Source organism: Leptonychotes weddellii, chromosome 12 (assembly GCF_054177405.1).
Source record: "Leptonychotes weddellii isolate Sample4059 chromosome 12, ASM5417740v2, whole genome shotgun sequence".
Lineage (NCBI taxonomy): Eukaryota > Metazoa > Chordata > Mammalia > Carnivora > Phocidae > Leptonychotes > Leptonychotes weddellii.
In genome coordinates, this window is record NC_138380.1 from 38,138,306 (window position 1) to 38,153,907 (window position 15,602).

Here is a 15,602-nt window from a genome sequence, read left to right on the forward strand (position 1 = left end):
GTGGGATCAGAGTTCTGACCAACTCTGATCTCTGTAGACACCATGGTGTGGATAGCCTTGTTACCCCTGGGTGATAATGAAAGCCCTGACTCCTCACTAAGCCTTCTCTTACACTACCACACTGGGAAGGGGAAAGGATGACTTATTGCTGGTTGGGGTAGAAGTCCAGGCTCCTTACATGGTCTGTACTGACACCGTGGGGATAGAGAGCGTCCTACTTGGCTTTCTCTTAACAACATTTTAGTGGGTGAGTTGAGATGACGTATTAAAAGCTTAGAGAAGGTTGAAGTCTAGTTCCCAATTTGACCTTTATTGGGGGGACCATATGGGTTTTTGTTGTTGTTATTGTTGTTTTCTGTGGTATTTGGGTGAGGGGAGAGATTATTGTTTATAAAGTTTTTATGTATTCCTAGGCTGCCACTTTCCTGGTCCTTTAGCTAGAGAGAACAGGCTTTTGTCAGTCTTTTTTTGTGTCTGAACCCATTGGTGTTTCTGGTTGTCAGGCTCTTTAACTCCAAATCTGAGAAAATGAGGCAAAAGGAAAGTCCAGGAAACTCATCACCATGTTGTTCCTTGGGTCCTAAGATCCCTAGGTAGTTTGCCTTCTCTCTACCTTTCAGGGTCTTCTTATGTTTGATTTATATAATTCCCAGAAGAAATAGCAGAAAGTACGTCTACTCCATCTTCTCCAAAGCAGAAATTCGTATTATTTAACTATTTATATATTGTTTTTCATTTTTTGTTCTGTTCAAGTTATTTTCTAATTTCCCATTGATTTTTCTCTTTGATCTAGTGGATATTTGGTATTATGTTGTTTAATTTCCAAGTACTTGGGGGCTTCCCAGATTTCTTTTTTTCCTTTTTTTTAGAGAGGGAAAAAAGAGGTGGGGGAGGGGTAAGGGGAGAAGGAGAGAGAAAATCTTAAGCAGGCTCCATGCCCAGTGTGGAGCCTGACACGAGGCTTGATCTCACAACCTTGAGATCATGACCTGAGCCAAAATCAAAGTCAGACATTTAAGTGACTAAGCCACCCAGGTGCCCCCCTTTTTTTATTTCTGTAAGTATTTTTCAATGTAATTTTTAGTAGTAACAATTGTATAGTATAGACCTAAGTTCTAAGATGAAAGAAGCTGTTTTCTGCACCAGCTTTCTTTATATCCCAGCTTACCTTCAGAGACACTCTTCTGTTCTTATTTCCTCTGATGATTATCTGTATGACTCTAGTGTAAGTGCAAAAATTTAAAAGACAACCGATTTCTCGAATCTTCAATTTTAGTTAATGTTGATTTATTCTGTGTGTATAAGATGAGGATTTAGCTTATTACACTAGTTTTAGGGTTATTTTTAGAACTTTAGTAAAATCGTTTCTTGTTCCATTAATTTCTAACTATGTTCTCTAAGACATTAGCTAATTTTTTCTTTTTACTTATTCAAAGATATTGAATAATTAGCAGTTTTCAGTCTCCTTGATGTTATGAAAAAATTATCATGATAACGTAAATAGTATCATAAAGGATGAGGCAACAAGGAATCATTCGGTCTTATTTCACATTGCATAGATACAATATGGAGAAGATCTAGATATGGTTGCAACCTTATATGTTACTTCAGTGTTGAAATGAATGTCCATACTTTTTGTGTTCATAAGGAGATTAATTTCTCACCCAAAGCTAAAAGTGTTAAGTTTGGAATAATGTATTTTGAAAAGGCAAAGCATTTAATGCTTAACTATATGCCAGCATGTAAGCTCTAATCCCTCATCACTCCTGCAAGGTGGTTATTATTAACATCATTTTAGAGATGAGGTGGCCAACGTTCAGAGGTTGAAGGATTTACTTCAGGATATCAAACCATAACTTGCAGAGTCAGAATTTGTGTTCAATTCTGACTTTAAAGCAGTGTTTTCTTATTATATCAAACTATCTCTCAGAAAGGAATACAATTCTAGATTTAGTACATACATTTAATGTGGTAAGTTTTTGTACATGGATGATAAATACACAAGAATATATTACAATTTTTTTGTATAAGGTCAGGTTTATAAGAGTAAGTGATAAAATAATGAATTTATACTTTTTGTATATGGAAAGATGTTTATGATGTTTGGTGATGTGTATTATGTTAACATCTTACATAATATTATAGGATACCGGATCTAGCTATGTGTTTTTATATACCAAGGGGGAGACTGGAAGGATGATCACCAAAATATTAAAAATAGTTAGCTCTGGGTGGTTTTCACTTTTCACTTTGAACTCTTTATTTTTTTATTCTTTTCCCAATGATTTTGCTTTATTTTTCCCAAATCTATAAATTATTAAAAAAAAATCTCCCAGGCATGACCATTTTGTTTGTAGTTTTCTGTGGTTGTTCTTTTCCTTTGTCTTTAAACTTCACAAAGTGGTTTGCAGAATGGGAAGAATTGGTTAATGAAACCTGCTTGGTCAAAGTTTTAATGGGCACAGGAGCTATTATTCCATATGTAGTTGGTTTTATATTTTTTAGACTGTGAAGCAAATAAATTCAATAAATGAAATGTTATGAAATATTCCTGTAAATCATTGTATTTTCCTATTAATCACCATCATATTTTAATTATAAGCTATTTACTTATTTTACAGCTACTGTTTTTTATGTAGAATTGATCAAAGAATATACTACAGAGATGGTGATCATAACAAATTTTTGTAGATGTACACTAATCAGTAATATACAAATTTAGTTTATTGTATGTATATATATATAATCTTAAAATGACTGTTTTCCAAATGAAATGATTTAAATAAATTTGTCAAAGTTTATAATGTCAAAGGAAACCATCATAAAATAGTATTTTGGAAAAATTATTATTATGAAGATAGGATCTTTTCTTCCATCATCTCTTTTTGTTTTTGTCTTTGTAGGTGATTATAGCCTTCTGGTATCGCACATTTGTGGGAATAATGAATTTATTTGGGCTAGAAGCTAAGACCTGCTGGAATGTCACCAGAGTAGAACCTTTAAATGAAGTTCAAAGTTGTGAAGGCATGTTTCTTTCTAAAATGTTGCTGTGTTGTCATTAATTGTATATATGTGCATATATGATATTCATTAAGTTGTCACTGAGTGATAAGTTAGTATTTACTGTTGGGATCAAGATGACCCAGGTAGTCACGGACCTCACCTTCACAGAGTTTACACATAAGAAGAGCATTAGTAGTTACAATTGCGATGGGTGTTACAAATAAGAAAATGAGATTGCTAAGGTTAGGAGTAAGGGAGAAGTGTTTCAAGAATAGGAACCAGAATATTCAGAAGTCCCAAGGCGAGAGAAAACTGAAAGAAGGCTAGACTTCTGGGTGCAGAGAGAGAAAGAGAGAAAAATGGTGTGAAATGATGCTGGGAATGTAAGCAAGAGTCAGAAAACAAAAGACCACTTGCTGGCTAAGGATTTTATACTTTACTCATTGAAGAATTTTAGCAAGTTAACATTTTAAAAACATTATTTTGCCAGTTATATGGAAAAGATACTAGTAAAGGACAAAAGTGGGTTCAGTGATGCCAGAGAGGAGACTGTTATTCCCTCAGCAGCTGATTGCAGGACGGATAACTGGAAAATGCAGATATCTGGGAGATTTTGGAAGCAGAATTGACAAGATTTGGTAATGGATTGATGGGAGAGGGGAAGGAGAGTGAAGTCATGTAACAGCGGTTTCTGGCTTAAGTAATTGAGTTTCTTTGAATGGTAAAAACATTTTAAAAGTAGCAGGTTTGAATTGCTACGGTAGTTTGAAGTACCTGGGAGACCTCAAAGTGGAAGTGTCAAGTGGCTACCTGCCTGGACATATATAGGAAGAAGAAAGTTCTGGTCTAATATAAACTTGGAGTCATCTGTATACAGATGATCATTGGAGCCTTGGAAGTATAAGAATTTCCTTAAGGATTCCCGTATGAGACCTAGCAATTTTGGGGTGGAGTCTTTTGGGTTTTCCACATAAAGTATCATGTCATCTGCGAAGAGAGAGAGTTTTACTTCTTCTTTGCCAATTTGGATGTCCTTTATTTCTTCTGTTGTCTGATTGCTAAGGCTAGGACTTCTAGTACTATGTTGAATAGCAGTGGTGATAGTGGACATCCCTATCGTGTTCCTGACCTTAGGGGGAAAGCTCTCAGTTTTTCCCCATTGAGAATGATACTCGCTGTGGGAAGCTTTTCGTATATGGCTTTAATGATACTGAGGTATGTTCCCTCTATCCCTACACTGTGGAGACTGGCTAAAATTAACAAGACAGGAAACGACAGATATTGGTGAGGATGTGCAGAAAGGGGAACTCTCTTATGCTGCTGGTGAGAATGCAAGCTGGTACAGCCACTCTGGAAGACAGTATGGACGGTCCTCAAGAAGTTAAAAGTAGAGCTACCCTACAACCCAGCAATTGCACTACTGGGTATTTACCCAAAGGATACAAACGTTGTGATCCAAAGGGGCACCTGCACCCCAATGTTTATAGCAGCAATGTCCACAATAGCCAAACTATGGAAAGAGCCCGGATGTCCATCAACAGATGAATGGATAAAGAAGATCTGGTATATATATATATACAATGGAATATTACCCAGCTACCAAAAAGGATGAAATCTTACCATTTACATCAACATGGATGAAACTGGAGGGTATTATGCTGAGCGAAATAAGTCAATCAGAGAAAGACAATTATCATATGGTTTCACTCATATGTAGAATTTAAGAAACAAAACAGGATCAGAGGGCAAGGGAGGGAATAATAAAATAAGACAAAATCAGAGAGGGAGACAAAACAACCATAAGAGACTCGTAACCATAGGAAACTGAGGGTTGCTGGAGGGGAGGTGGGAGGGATGGGGTACCTGGGTGATGGACATTAATGAGGGCACATAATGTAATAAACACTGGGTGTTATATGCAACTGATGAATTACTGAATTCTACATCTGAAACTAATGATACACTATGTGTTAACTAATTGAATTTAAATAAAATAAGTGAAAATATTAAAAAAAGAATTTCCTTAAGGAGAATATGCAGATTGAGAAAAGAAGAGGGCCTATGACAGAACCTAAGGTGATACAACAGTGAAGAGGTGTGGTGTGTAATGGAGGAGGTTATTACAGCAGACTGAAAAGGAATGGTCAGAGAAGTAGAAGGAATCAGAAAAGCCAGCCTTCAGATCTTGGCTCCATCAGTTACACCTAAATAACTTTTGGCGAGCTATTTAAGTTTTCTGTGTTCTGTTATCTCAGTCAGTAGTAAGAGTATTTTCTTACTAACTAATCTCATAGATCCGTTCTGAGAATTCTGTGTGATCATTGTATAGCACCTAATAGACTATATGTGTGTTTACACACACACACACACACACACACACATTGTTTATACATGGGATATATTAAGAATTAAGGTTTTTTCTATACATAATAATGGATCAAGGAACTAGGTCATCTCATATGGACTAAAGGTGCTGCTTGAGGTCAGGGGCCATATCTTACTCATCCTAGAGCCTAGCAAGGGAAAAAATAATGCAGTGGGTTTTCTCCTGTAATGTATGCAGTGACTCTCCACAGAGAGTTGTAGATAATGAACAATAGCAGCATCACCTAAACAAAGTGAAGCACCAGCTAATCATTACAGTATAATAATACCTCAAGTAAAGGGAAAGTACTTCTGTAACTCTTAAATAGAGCAGCAATCTGAACAGTGAATGTTTTCCTCAAGTTCATGAACCCTTGATTATAAAGCACTGAGATAATTATGCCCAATTGCTTTATAGTCATTTATTCATTAAATACTGAATAATCTGTTTTTTTAAAGGATTGGGAGACCCTGCTTGCTTTTATGTTGCTGTGATTTTTATTTTAAATGGAGTAATGATGGGATTGTTCTTCATATATGGTGCATACCTGAGGTAAGATTACTGTATTAAAAGATCTCTCAGTGGGCTTATAAGGACTGGCTGACATTTTCTGATTAAATGAAAAGGATAATTATGAGATTAATTGATTAATATGGAATTTTATAAATTTATTTTTTTCAGAAACTTAGCTGGTATCGCGCAACCAGAAACTAGAGCTGTCACTAAAATATCTTAAAAGCCAAAAAAATAAAAAATAAATAAAATATCTTAAAGGCCTCTCTTTTATCCTTGTGGGGATTTTTTTTTTAAAAACTAATTAAAATTCCTTGAAGTTTTTAATGAGAATACTTCTAGACAATATGTAAAATTACTATAACAGGAATCTTTGGTTGGCATTAGTGGCAGGTTATTTCTAATTTTAGTGTCTGTAAATGTGAAATTAAGAAAGAAGTAAAAGAAAACGTGTATCACTGTAGCAGACACTTACATTTGATAGCCTATCTTTCTTGTTAATAGTACCACAATTTGGTTTGGGGTAGCAGTGTGTCCAATCTCAGGTGATAGGTTGAAGTTAATTACGACAATTATGTATTTTGCTTCCCACTCTCCATTGCTTCTTGGGATATCCATATGAGCTAGTTTTTTTCAGTGAAAAATATGGTGAAATCAGTCTTGTTTACACCTAGGAAAGCATTTGTCTTTCTTATAAAAGGATAGATTTCAGCTGTCCCTTCTCTGTCTCCTGCTTTTAAACTCAAATGTGATACCTGGAGCTGCTGCGGTCATCTTGTGACCCTGAAGGAAAGGCCATAAACATAGCATAAGTCTGCCCTAACGTCCTTGTGCTGCTGAACCAATGCCAACACTTACCTTTCATTTTCTTGTTGAATGACATAATAAACATCCATGTTATTTAAGTCACTTTTGTTAGGTTTTGTTTCTTACAGCAGAATATATTCCTAACTGATCATCAGCTTTCTTTATAATGTTATTCTTGAACTGCACAACATTTAAAGTTAAAAATCTAGATCTAATCTTTCAGTAAGTATTGAGTTCATATTGGGTTTTCATAGGGTTTATGTCTATGTAGAGATTAATATATATACACTTCTTGTTTTAGGAAATTTTCAGCTTAAAAATACTAGCATAGTACCAATAAAAAATTGTTACATTTGCAACATTGTACCAGGTATCCTATCCAGCACAGTAAGTCAAGAAAAAGTAGTAGTAAGTATAAAGATTGGAAAACTTGGAAAAAAGAAACAAGTGTCTGTCCTTAAAGCAGATCACATGATTTTATGTAGAAAATCCAAAAGAATCTATGGGTAAAGTACTAAAATCATAAAATTTATAATGTTACTGAATACAAAAATTAATATGCAGACATTGTAAATCTATACTTTGTTTTTTTAAGTGAAATTTTAAAAGGATGCCATTTAGAAAAGCCTTGAAAGCATGAAATTTTTGATAAATATTTGATAAGAAATATGTATGACCTCTTTGGGAAAATTGTAGAACTTTTTTAGAGACTTTTGGGAAATCTAAATAAGTGGATATCTAAATAAATATAAATAAATCATGGATTAGAAGACAAAAAGTTGAGAGTTATTCCAATTGATTTATAGATTCAGTACATTGCCAATTTTGTTTGCCTTGGCAAACTGATTTTAAAATTGTTCAGAAATGCACAGGGCCTAAAATAGTGGAGACATTCTTGAACAAGATAGGAGGACTTGCTTTAGTAATCATTTCTGTATTATAAAACCGATATAAATAAGGCAATGTGATTGTCGCATAGGGATAGGCAAGTAGATCAGTGGAATAAAGCAGGTCTCAGAAACACTTGTCCCATTTAAAGACACTTGATGTATGATAGAGTGGTTATTGTACATCAGTAGGTAAGGACCATCTTCTCAATAAATGGTGCTGGAATAATTGGAAGATCATAAGGAACAAAGAGAAGTTGGAACTATATGAAAATTAAATTCAAGTTAGATTACAAAATATGAAAGACAAAGTTATAAAATGCTTAAAATGTTATATAGAAGAATATCAGTAACTTGGGATAAGAAAAGATTTCTTTTAAACTTAAGAAAAGTTTTGCCATGAAGAAGAAAACTAATAAATTTGATGGGAAGAATTTAAGTTCCTCAAGATATTATACAATAAAATGATAAGCCACAGACTGGGAAAAGATATTGCAAAGCATATACCAAACATAGTATCCAGACATTACAATCATTAATTTGATGATTTAACTAATTTATTGAATGCTTACTGTGACCAGAAGCACTACTCTAGGTGCCAGGAATACAATCTCTGTCCTCATGGAATGTATATTCTAGAGGGTAGACAAAGACTAAGAAGACAGCCCAATAGAAAACTGCACAAAATATTCATGATCAAATATATACCAGAAGAATTCCAAATTACCAATAAACATATGTAAAGTTGACCAACATCATTAGTTATCAGAAAAATACAAATTTAAACCATGACATACTATTTCACATCTACTAGATTGGCAAAAGAAACTTTTAACCATGGCAGATGGACATATAAATTAGTAAAATTATTTTGGAAAAACTGTGCATAATTTAGTAGAGTTGAAGGTGTAGATACCTTCTAACTCCACAATTCCTTTATAAAGTATATACATACAGGGAACAAACTTGGTGGTTGCCACTGGGGAAGGGGGGTGGGGATACAGGCGTCCAGTTATGGAATGAATAAGTCACAGGGTGGAAAGGTGCAGCATAGGGAATATAGTCAATGGCATTGTAATAGCGTTGTGTGGTGACAGGTGGTAGCTACACTTGTGAGTATAGATGTTGAATCGTTATGTTGTATACCTGAAGCTAATGTAACATTGTGTGCCAATTATACTAATATATATAAAAATATGTATGTATACATATGCCTAAGAAATTTTGTACATGTACACCAGGAAGTATGTACAAGAATATAACAGTATTGTTTGTAATAGCTGCAAACTGAAAACAACTCAAATGTCTAACAACAGAGAAATGTACACATTACAGTTCATTAATACAGTGGAATACTGTACAATATTGAGAATGAATGAGCTATAGCTACATACATCAACATGGACAAATCTTACAAATATAGTGTTGAATGAATGAAGGTAAGCACAAACTTAAAAGATGCAACTTCCATTTGTGTAAAGTTTAAGAACAGATTAAATCATACTATTGATATGTGTATAGATGTGGTTATGTTAATAATCACAAAAATCAGGATAGTGGCTGTCTGAAGGGGTATCAAGTGGAGACTCAGAGTGTGATGATCAGTTTTCTGTTCCAGTGATATTATGCTTTTAGTTACAAGTATGTTCACTTTATAATTGTTCTAGGAACTAGAAAATTTTATGTACTTTTTTATTTATGCCTTATAGGAAAATATAAACTCATCAGTATTTTGAGGGAAAATTACTTTTAGATTATGTTGGCAGGCTTTAAAATGTTCTATTTTTGAAATTAGCTCCTATTATGCTTCTTTAATATGTAAAATGTTACACAAGACTAAATTTTTTTTAAATTTGTATTTTTCACTGGGAGAGCTCCTCAGGAGGTGATGGTCTTCTCTAAATTGGTTACACAGTTCTATAATATCAAATACATTATTAGGCTCCAGTCTTTGAGAAGGATATGTAGATATAAAAAATGTTGGCTATAAAAGTGTTGCCAAAACTGTGAGATTGGAAGTGATGGCATATGAGAAACAAAAGAAATAGGAATTGGGGGTAAATTTTTTATTTCTTACCCTGGCCGCTCTCCCCTGTTGGTGTTAACTTGGAAGGAAGAATAGAAATTTTCCATTTCTCTTCTTTTGGTGGTTAATGATAAAATGGTAACCTGCATATCTGACTTTATCAAGTCCAAAATTAATTGAGATCTTTCCCCTTCTTCTGATCAGTACAAAGAATTTTAGGACACTTTGCTTCAAAACAGCCCCTCACATCTTATAATTACTATCATAGTTTAGTGCCTCTATTACCCTCCACAGCAGGCACTATTATTGCTGTTTATATTGTCGATTCTTTTTTTTTTTTTATATTGTCAATTCTTGCTTAGATTTATATCCACATGATCCTACGTTCTGTAGGCTGCATTTGTTCTGCTTCTTACACCTTCCTCCTCGCAATTTCTTTCTTTTCAAAGACATCCTTTGAATTTTCTTTAGTGAAAATCTATTAATGGTAAATCACTTCCCATTAGCTTTGCTTGTTTTGAGCTCATTCCATCTGTTCTTCCATCATTCATGTGATATTTATTGTCTTCCAAGTGTGAAGCTGTGGATACAGTGATGAAAACTTACAAAGAAAAGGCAACTTTAAGAAATGGTTCTTTTTTTTTTTTTAAAGATTTTATTTATTTATTTGACAGAGAGAAACACAGTGAGAGAGGGAACACAAGCAGGGGGAGTGGGAGAGGGAGAAGCAGGCTCCCCGCTGAGCAGAGAGCCCGATGTGGGGCTCGATGTGGGGCTCGATCCCAGGACCCTGGGATCATGACCTGAGCCGAAGGCAGACGCTTAATGACTGAGCCACCCAGGCGCCCCAAGAAATGGTTCTTAATCTTTGATGATCATCAGCCATTCAGGATCTGAGTTTTGTATTCTGCATGGTGGTTTCTTTGGGACTGAATCAAAGAATGTTTGCAGTAATTTAGACAGTTCAAAGTCACTGTTAAGTGAAACTGCTGGGCTCTTGTCTTTGTCTCTCAGTCACTGAAATCCAATTTCAATAAAAAACTGGCCTCCAGAAAATTCAGAGAATGCAATATAAACTTTGAAGTCCTGGCCTGCCTGTTAAAAATTTTTTTTTTAAACACCATTTTTTTTTTAAAGATTTTACTTATTTATTCATGAGAGACAGAGAGAGAGAGGCAGAGGGAGAAGCAGGCTCCCAAGGAGCAGGGAGCCCGATGTGGGACTCGACCCCAGGACCCTGGGATCATGACCCGAGCCGAAGGCAGACGTTTAACCATCTGAGCCACCCAGGCGCCCCGCCTGTTAAAAATTTTTACATTCACATCTTATATGTTTTATTTAGAAAATATTTTAAATACAACAAATTATAAAATTCAGATTACTTTGTATATTTTGTATACTTGTACATTCAAGATTAAAACATTACATGCATACTTTTGAAATTTTTGCATTATTTTGTATGGGGTTTAGTACTATAGCATTTTAAATATGACTTTAAATTCTAAGATAATTTTGTAAAAAACTCACTATATTTTTATGAATTATTAATGTATACTCTTTTTTTTTTTAACAGTGGGACTCAACTTGGAGGTCTAATTACAGTATTATGCTACTTTTTCAACCATGGAGAGGTTTGTTTTCTAGAAAATAGTTTTTAAGATAGAGGGGCTGTATGGGAACAAGGAAGTATATTCATCAAAACAAGATATAATTTGCATGTTATTTAGGACTTTGCAATATTTTATCATGTTAATATTCATATTTTAATCATGTCTATCCACATTTTACATAATTAGAATTTATGATGTGAAATTATCTTGCCTGATTTTTAGTGTACCTATATTTTGTAGAAAATCCAAATACTCTGTTTTGTTGAAAAAGGAAATACTGTACTTATTGAGTTCAGGCACTTTATATAAACATTATCTCATTTACTCCCATGACACTTTTATGGAAGGTAGTTATTATCCTCACAGTAGAAGATATGAAATTGAAATTTATAGTTGTTATGTTACTTATACAAGATTCCACATTCAATAACTGGTGAAACTGGGCTTCCCATTTTCCATCTGTCTGGCTCCAAAACCTTGCTTCCTTCTATTACATCATGCTGCCTTTTCAATTACACAAAATGCTGAATTCAAAATAGAAATTTACTAACTCAGTCCAATGGGATATAGTCCACCTACAAAGAGTTCATAGAAACTTATTTAGAATATGTTAGATTCATTCAACAGTATACTGAGTATGTAACCTGTGCCAGATTCTGTTCAATGCTGAGATGTAGCAATGAAAAGTGAGAGAATATGACTGCTAGCTTTTGGAAACTATATAATATGTTGTGGCATGGATTACATAGGGTTGGTTGAAGTTTTTATCCATTACTACTAGAAAAGGTAAATAATTGATGAATTTTAGAAAATCAGACAAAGGAATCATAAAAATTATACATAAATATGTAAACTTAAACAAATACATTCATTTACCAGTGTGTTCATGTAAAGACAAAACCTTTTCTTTGAGTGTGCCAGATGAATTGACTTTCTTATACATACCATAATCCATCTTTTAAAGTTTAGTTTTGGTTTCTTAGAAGAGGAGTAATAAGAGTTTATAAGAGTTTCAATTCTTTCTAGAATTTTAGAGTTCTTGATATAAAACTTTTATAATATTCTCACTCATGTCTTAAAAATAATTAGTTTTAAAGTCTATACAAAATGTCAGTACTTTAATTTATGTATCACATTAGTAATTTCCAGATACTTCCAGGTGTTTTTAGAAACTTAACCGTTAACTCTTTTGAAGGTGTATTTCACAAATTCAGAGACAATTTTAGTTACTTGTAGTGTGTGCTTATACTCATTAAACTTGTTATGTTTAAACTCTCTTGGTGTTTGTGAATGCCCTAGGTGACACTTGGTTAGATTTTTTCTGGGCATACATACATGCCAAAGCCCTGGGATGCCAGGGTCCTTACTGCAGAGCTGGAATGTGGATCTGGTTTTTCAGTTCCAAAATCCTCACCACTCCTATACCTACCATCTTGTTTGCCCTTTAGGTTTCTTATGTTTGGCATTTTTGGGTTTTACTTGCTTCTGGACTTGCTAGTTAATGGCTCTCTACCTAATGCCTGTATGCACATTAAGAGAGCTCCAGAAACTGAGAAGCTATCCCAGGTATTCATAAATTAATGAGTCTAGTATTAAAATTAAAACCAACCTACTCATGATTTTTAGATTAATATTTATTGCGATGGAACATAAAGTGAAGTATTTTATTGATTTCAGGCTACCCGTGTAATGTGGACACCGCCTCTCCGGGAAAGTTTTTCATATCCATTTCTTGTACTTCAGATGTGCATTTTAACTTTGATTCTCAGGTAATTTTTATTTATAAAATAAATCTAAATATATTTTAAGTTTCTTAAAATATACTTCAACCTATTAAGTTATAATTATCAAATTTTGTTTTCCCTTTATTTTTAGTTACTTTAAAAATAGAGTATCCAGTTGAGAAAATAATCTAAAATTACTATGTAAAAAGTTGCTTTCTACTTAAGAGTCTAGACTACAGGTTTTAGGTAATCTAAATTCCTAGAAAGATGGTTTATTTTCCAATTTTTGGAAGTGATTTTAGTCTAACCAGTCAGGGGTTTCATGGAATGAAATGTGTTGACTACAACATTTAGGACTGTAGCCTTTATATGCTTTATACTCTGTAGCTTAGCCAGAAGTCACTTTTGTTTGGTAAATATAAGATAACAGAATAATATATTTTGTGATAATATTACTAAACAATATGAACATTTAAAATTTTGCTTTTGAAAATTTATATACCATAGTATAAGGATTTATCAAAATCTAATACAACTTTTATTATTTACACAAAATGTTTACAGCTCTTTTTTCATATTCTAAAAGATACTAAAACCATCTGTGGTAAAAGGTGTTGGTTACTGATACATCTTTTAATTGCAGACTGGGCAGTTTAAACTTCAACATGCAGTAGTTTATAACTGCATTCTAGAATTTTTTTTCAGTCATTGTTTTAATTTTTTTCTTTAAAGTGTTCTCATAGTCGTTAATTTAATATTGCACCAACACTTACACTTTTCTTCATTGCTTTTTTTTTTTTTTTTAAGATTTTATTTATTTATTTGAGACAGAGAATGAGAGAGAGCATGAGAGGGAGGAGGGTCAGAGGGAGAAGCAGACTCCCTGCCGAACAGGGAGCCCGATGTGGGACTCGATCCCGGGACTCCAGGATCATGACCTGAGCCGAAGGCAGTCGCTTAACCAACTGAGCCACCCAGGCACCCCTCTTCATTGCTTTTTGAAATCTAAAAGCAGTGATATGTAAAACTGTTGTGGCTCATATATGCTGCATATTTTGAGATATTGGAGGGTCAGTTCACACTATTTTCTGACCATATTGCTGGAGTATTAAATTTCTAATATGCTTAGTGAAAGGAAAATAAACTTTTATGTTTAAAGTATTGTATTTACTGATAAATGAGATACAATATTTAAAGCTCTAATTAAGATTGTTTTATGCTAAGCATTTTTATAACCCAGGTATTTTCACTTCTTTTTAATGGGCTTTTAAATTTAACTATATTTTGTTACCTTATATCAAAGGTAAGGGGTCATTAGATTTCATCATTTTTCAGTTAGTTTTCTGTTTAGTGATAGGCTACTTTTATGGTAAAACTTATTGGTATCAATTCTCTCTATTAAGGAACGCGATCAGTAATAGAAGGCATTTTATTGCACTCTGTCTTTCCAATGTTGCTTTTATGCTTCCCTGGCAGTTTGCTCAGTTTATACTTTTTACACAGGTAAGATGATTTTAAACTAATTTAAGTTCAATGCAAGATGTACTTGGTTGTTTTTATAGAAGTTTTATAATGTCATTATGTTTCTGCCCTAATAGATTTTCAAAATGTGGAATAATTATAAAGTTTACGTATGTGTATGATTTTTAAAAAATTATGTAAATCTACATTCTATTAATGTATTGGTTTAGTTAGGCACATCTTATTGATCAACATGCAAAAGACTTTTTCCTATTACTTTATTTTTTATTATTTTTTAATTTTATTATGTTAATCACTATACATTACATCATTAGTTTTTGATGTAGTGTTCCGTGATTCATTGTTTGTGTATAACACCCAGTGCTCCATTCAATATGTGCCCTCTTTAATACCCACCACCAGGCTAACCCATCCTCCCACCCCCCTCCCCTCTAGAACCCTCAGTTTGTTTCTCAGAATCCATAGTCTCTCATGGTTCATCTCCCCCTCCAATTGCCCCCCTTCATTTTTCCCTTCCTACTGTCTTCTTCTTTTTTTAACATATAATGTATTATTTGTTTCAGAGGTACAGGTCTGTGATTCAACAGTCTTACACAATTGACAGCATTCACTATAGAACATACCTCCCCAATGTCTATCACCCAGCCACCCCATGCCTCCCACCCCCCACCACTCCAGCAACCCTGTTTGTTTCCTGAAATTAAGAATTGTTCATATCAGTGAGATCATATGATACATGTCTTTCTCTGATTGACTTATTTCGCTCAGCATAATACCCTCCAGGTCCAACGTTGTTGCAAATGGCAAGATTTCATTCCTTTTGATGGCTGCATAATATTCCATTGTATATATATACCACATCTTCTTTATCCATTCATCTGTCGATGGACATCTTGGCTCTTTCCATAGTTTGGCTACTATGGACATTGCTGCTATAAACATGGGGGTGCACGTACCCCTTCGGATCACTACATTTGTATCTTTGGGGTAAATACCCAGTAGTGAAATTGCTGGGTCGTATGGTAGCTCTATTTTCAACTTTTTGAGGAACCTCCATACTGTTTTCCAGAGTGGCTACACCAGCTTGCATTCCCACGAACAGTGTAGGAGGGCTCCCCTTTCTCCTCATCCCCGCCAACATCTGTCATTTCCTGACTGGTTAATTTTAGCCATTCTGACTGGTGT

The 15,602-nt window shown here is 34.1% G+C and overlaps 1 protein-coding gene across 1 annotated transcript in view; it reads left to right on the forward strand.

Moving 5' to 3' along the window:
* The window catches only part of DPY19L2 (dpy-19 like 2), an 88,156-nt gene that overhangs the window by 15,269 nt on the left and 57,285 nt on the right, over positions 1 to 15,602 (forward strand). The window contains exons 5-9 of the mRNA XM_006734097.3: positions 2,904 to 3,024; positions 5,827 to 5,920; positions 11,175 to 11,232; positions 12,889 to 12,980; positions 14,339 to 14,438. Coding sequence (XP_006734160.1) covers positions 2,904 to 3,024; positions 5,827 to 5,920; positions 11,175 to 11,232; positions 12,889 to 12,980; positions 14,339 to 14,438 — 465 coding nt within the window. The remainder of the gene's footprint in view (positions 1 to 2,903; positions 3,025 to 5,826; positions 5,921 to 11,174; positions 11,233 to 12,888; positions 12,981 to 14,338; positions 14,439 to 15,602) is intronic.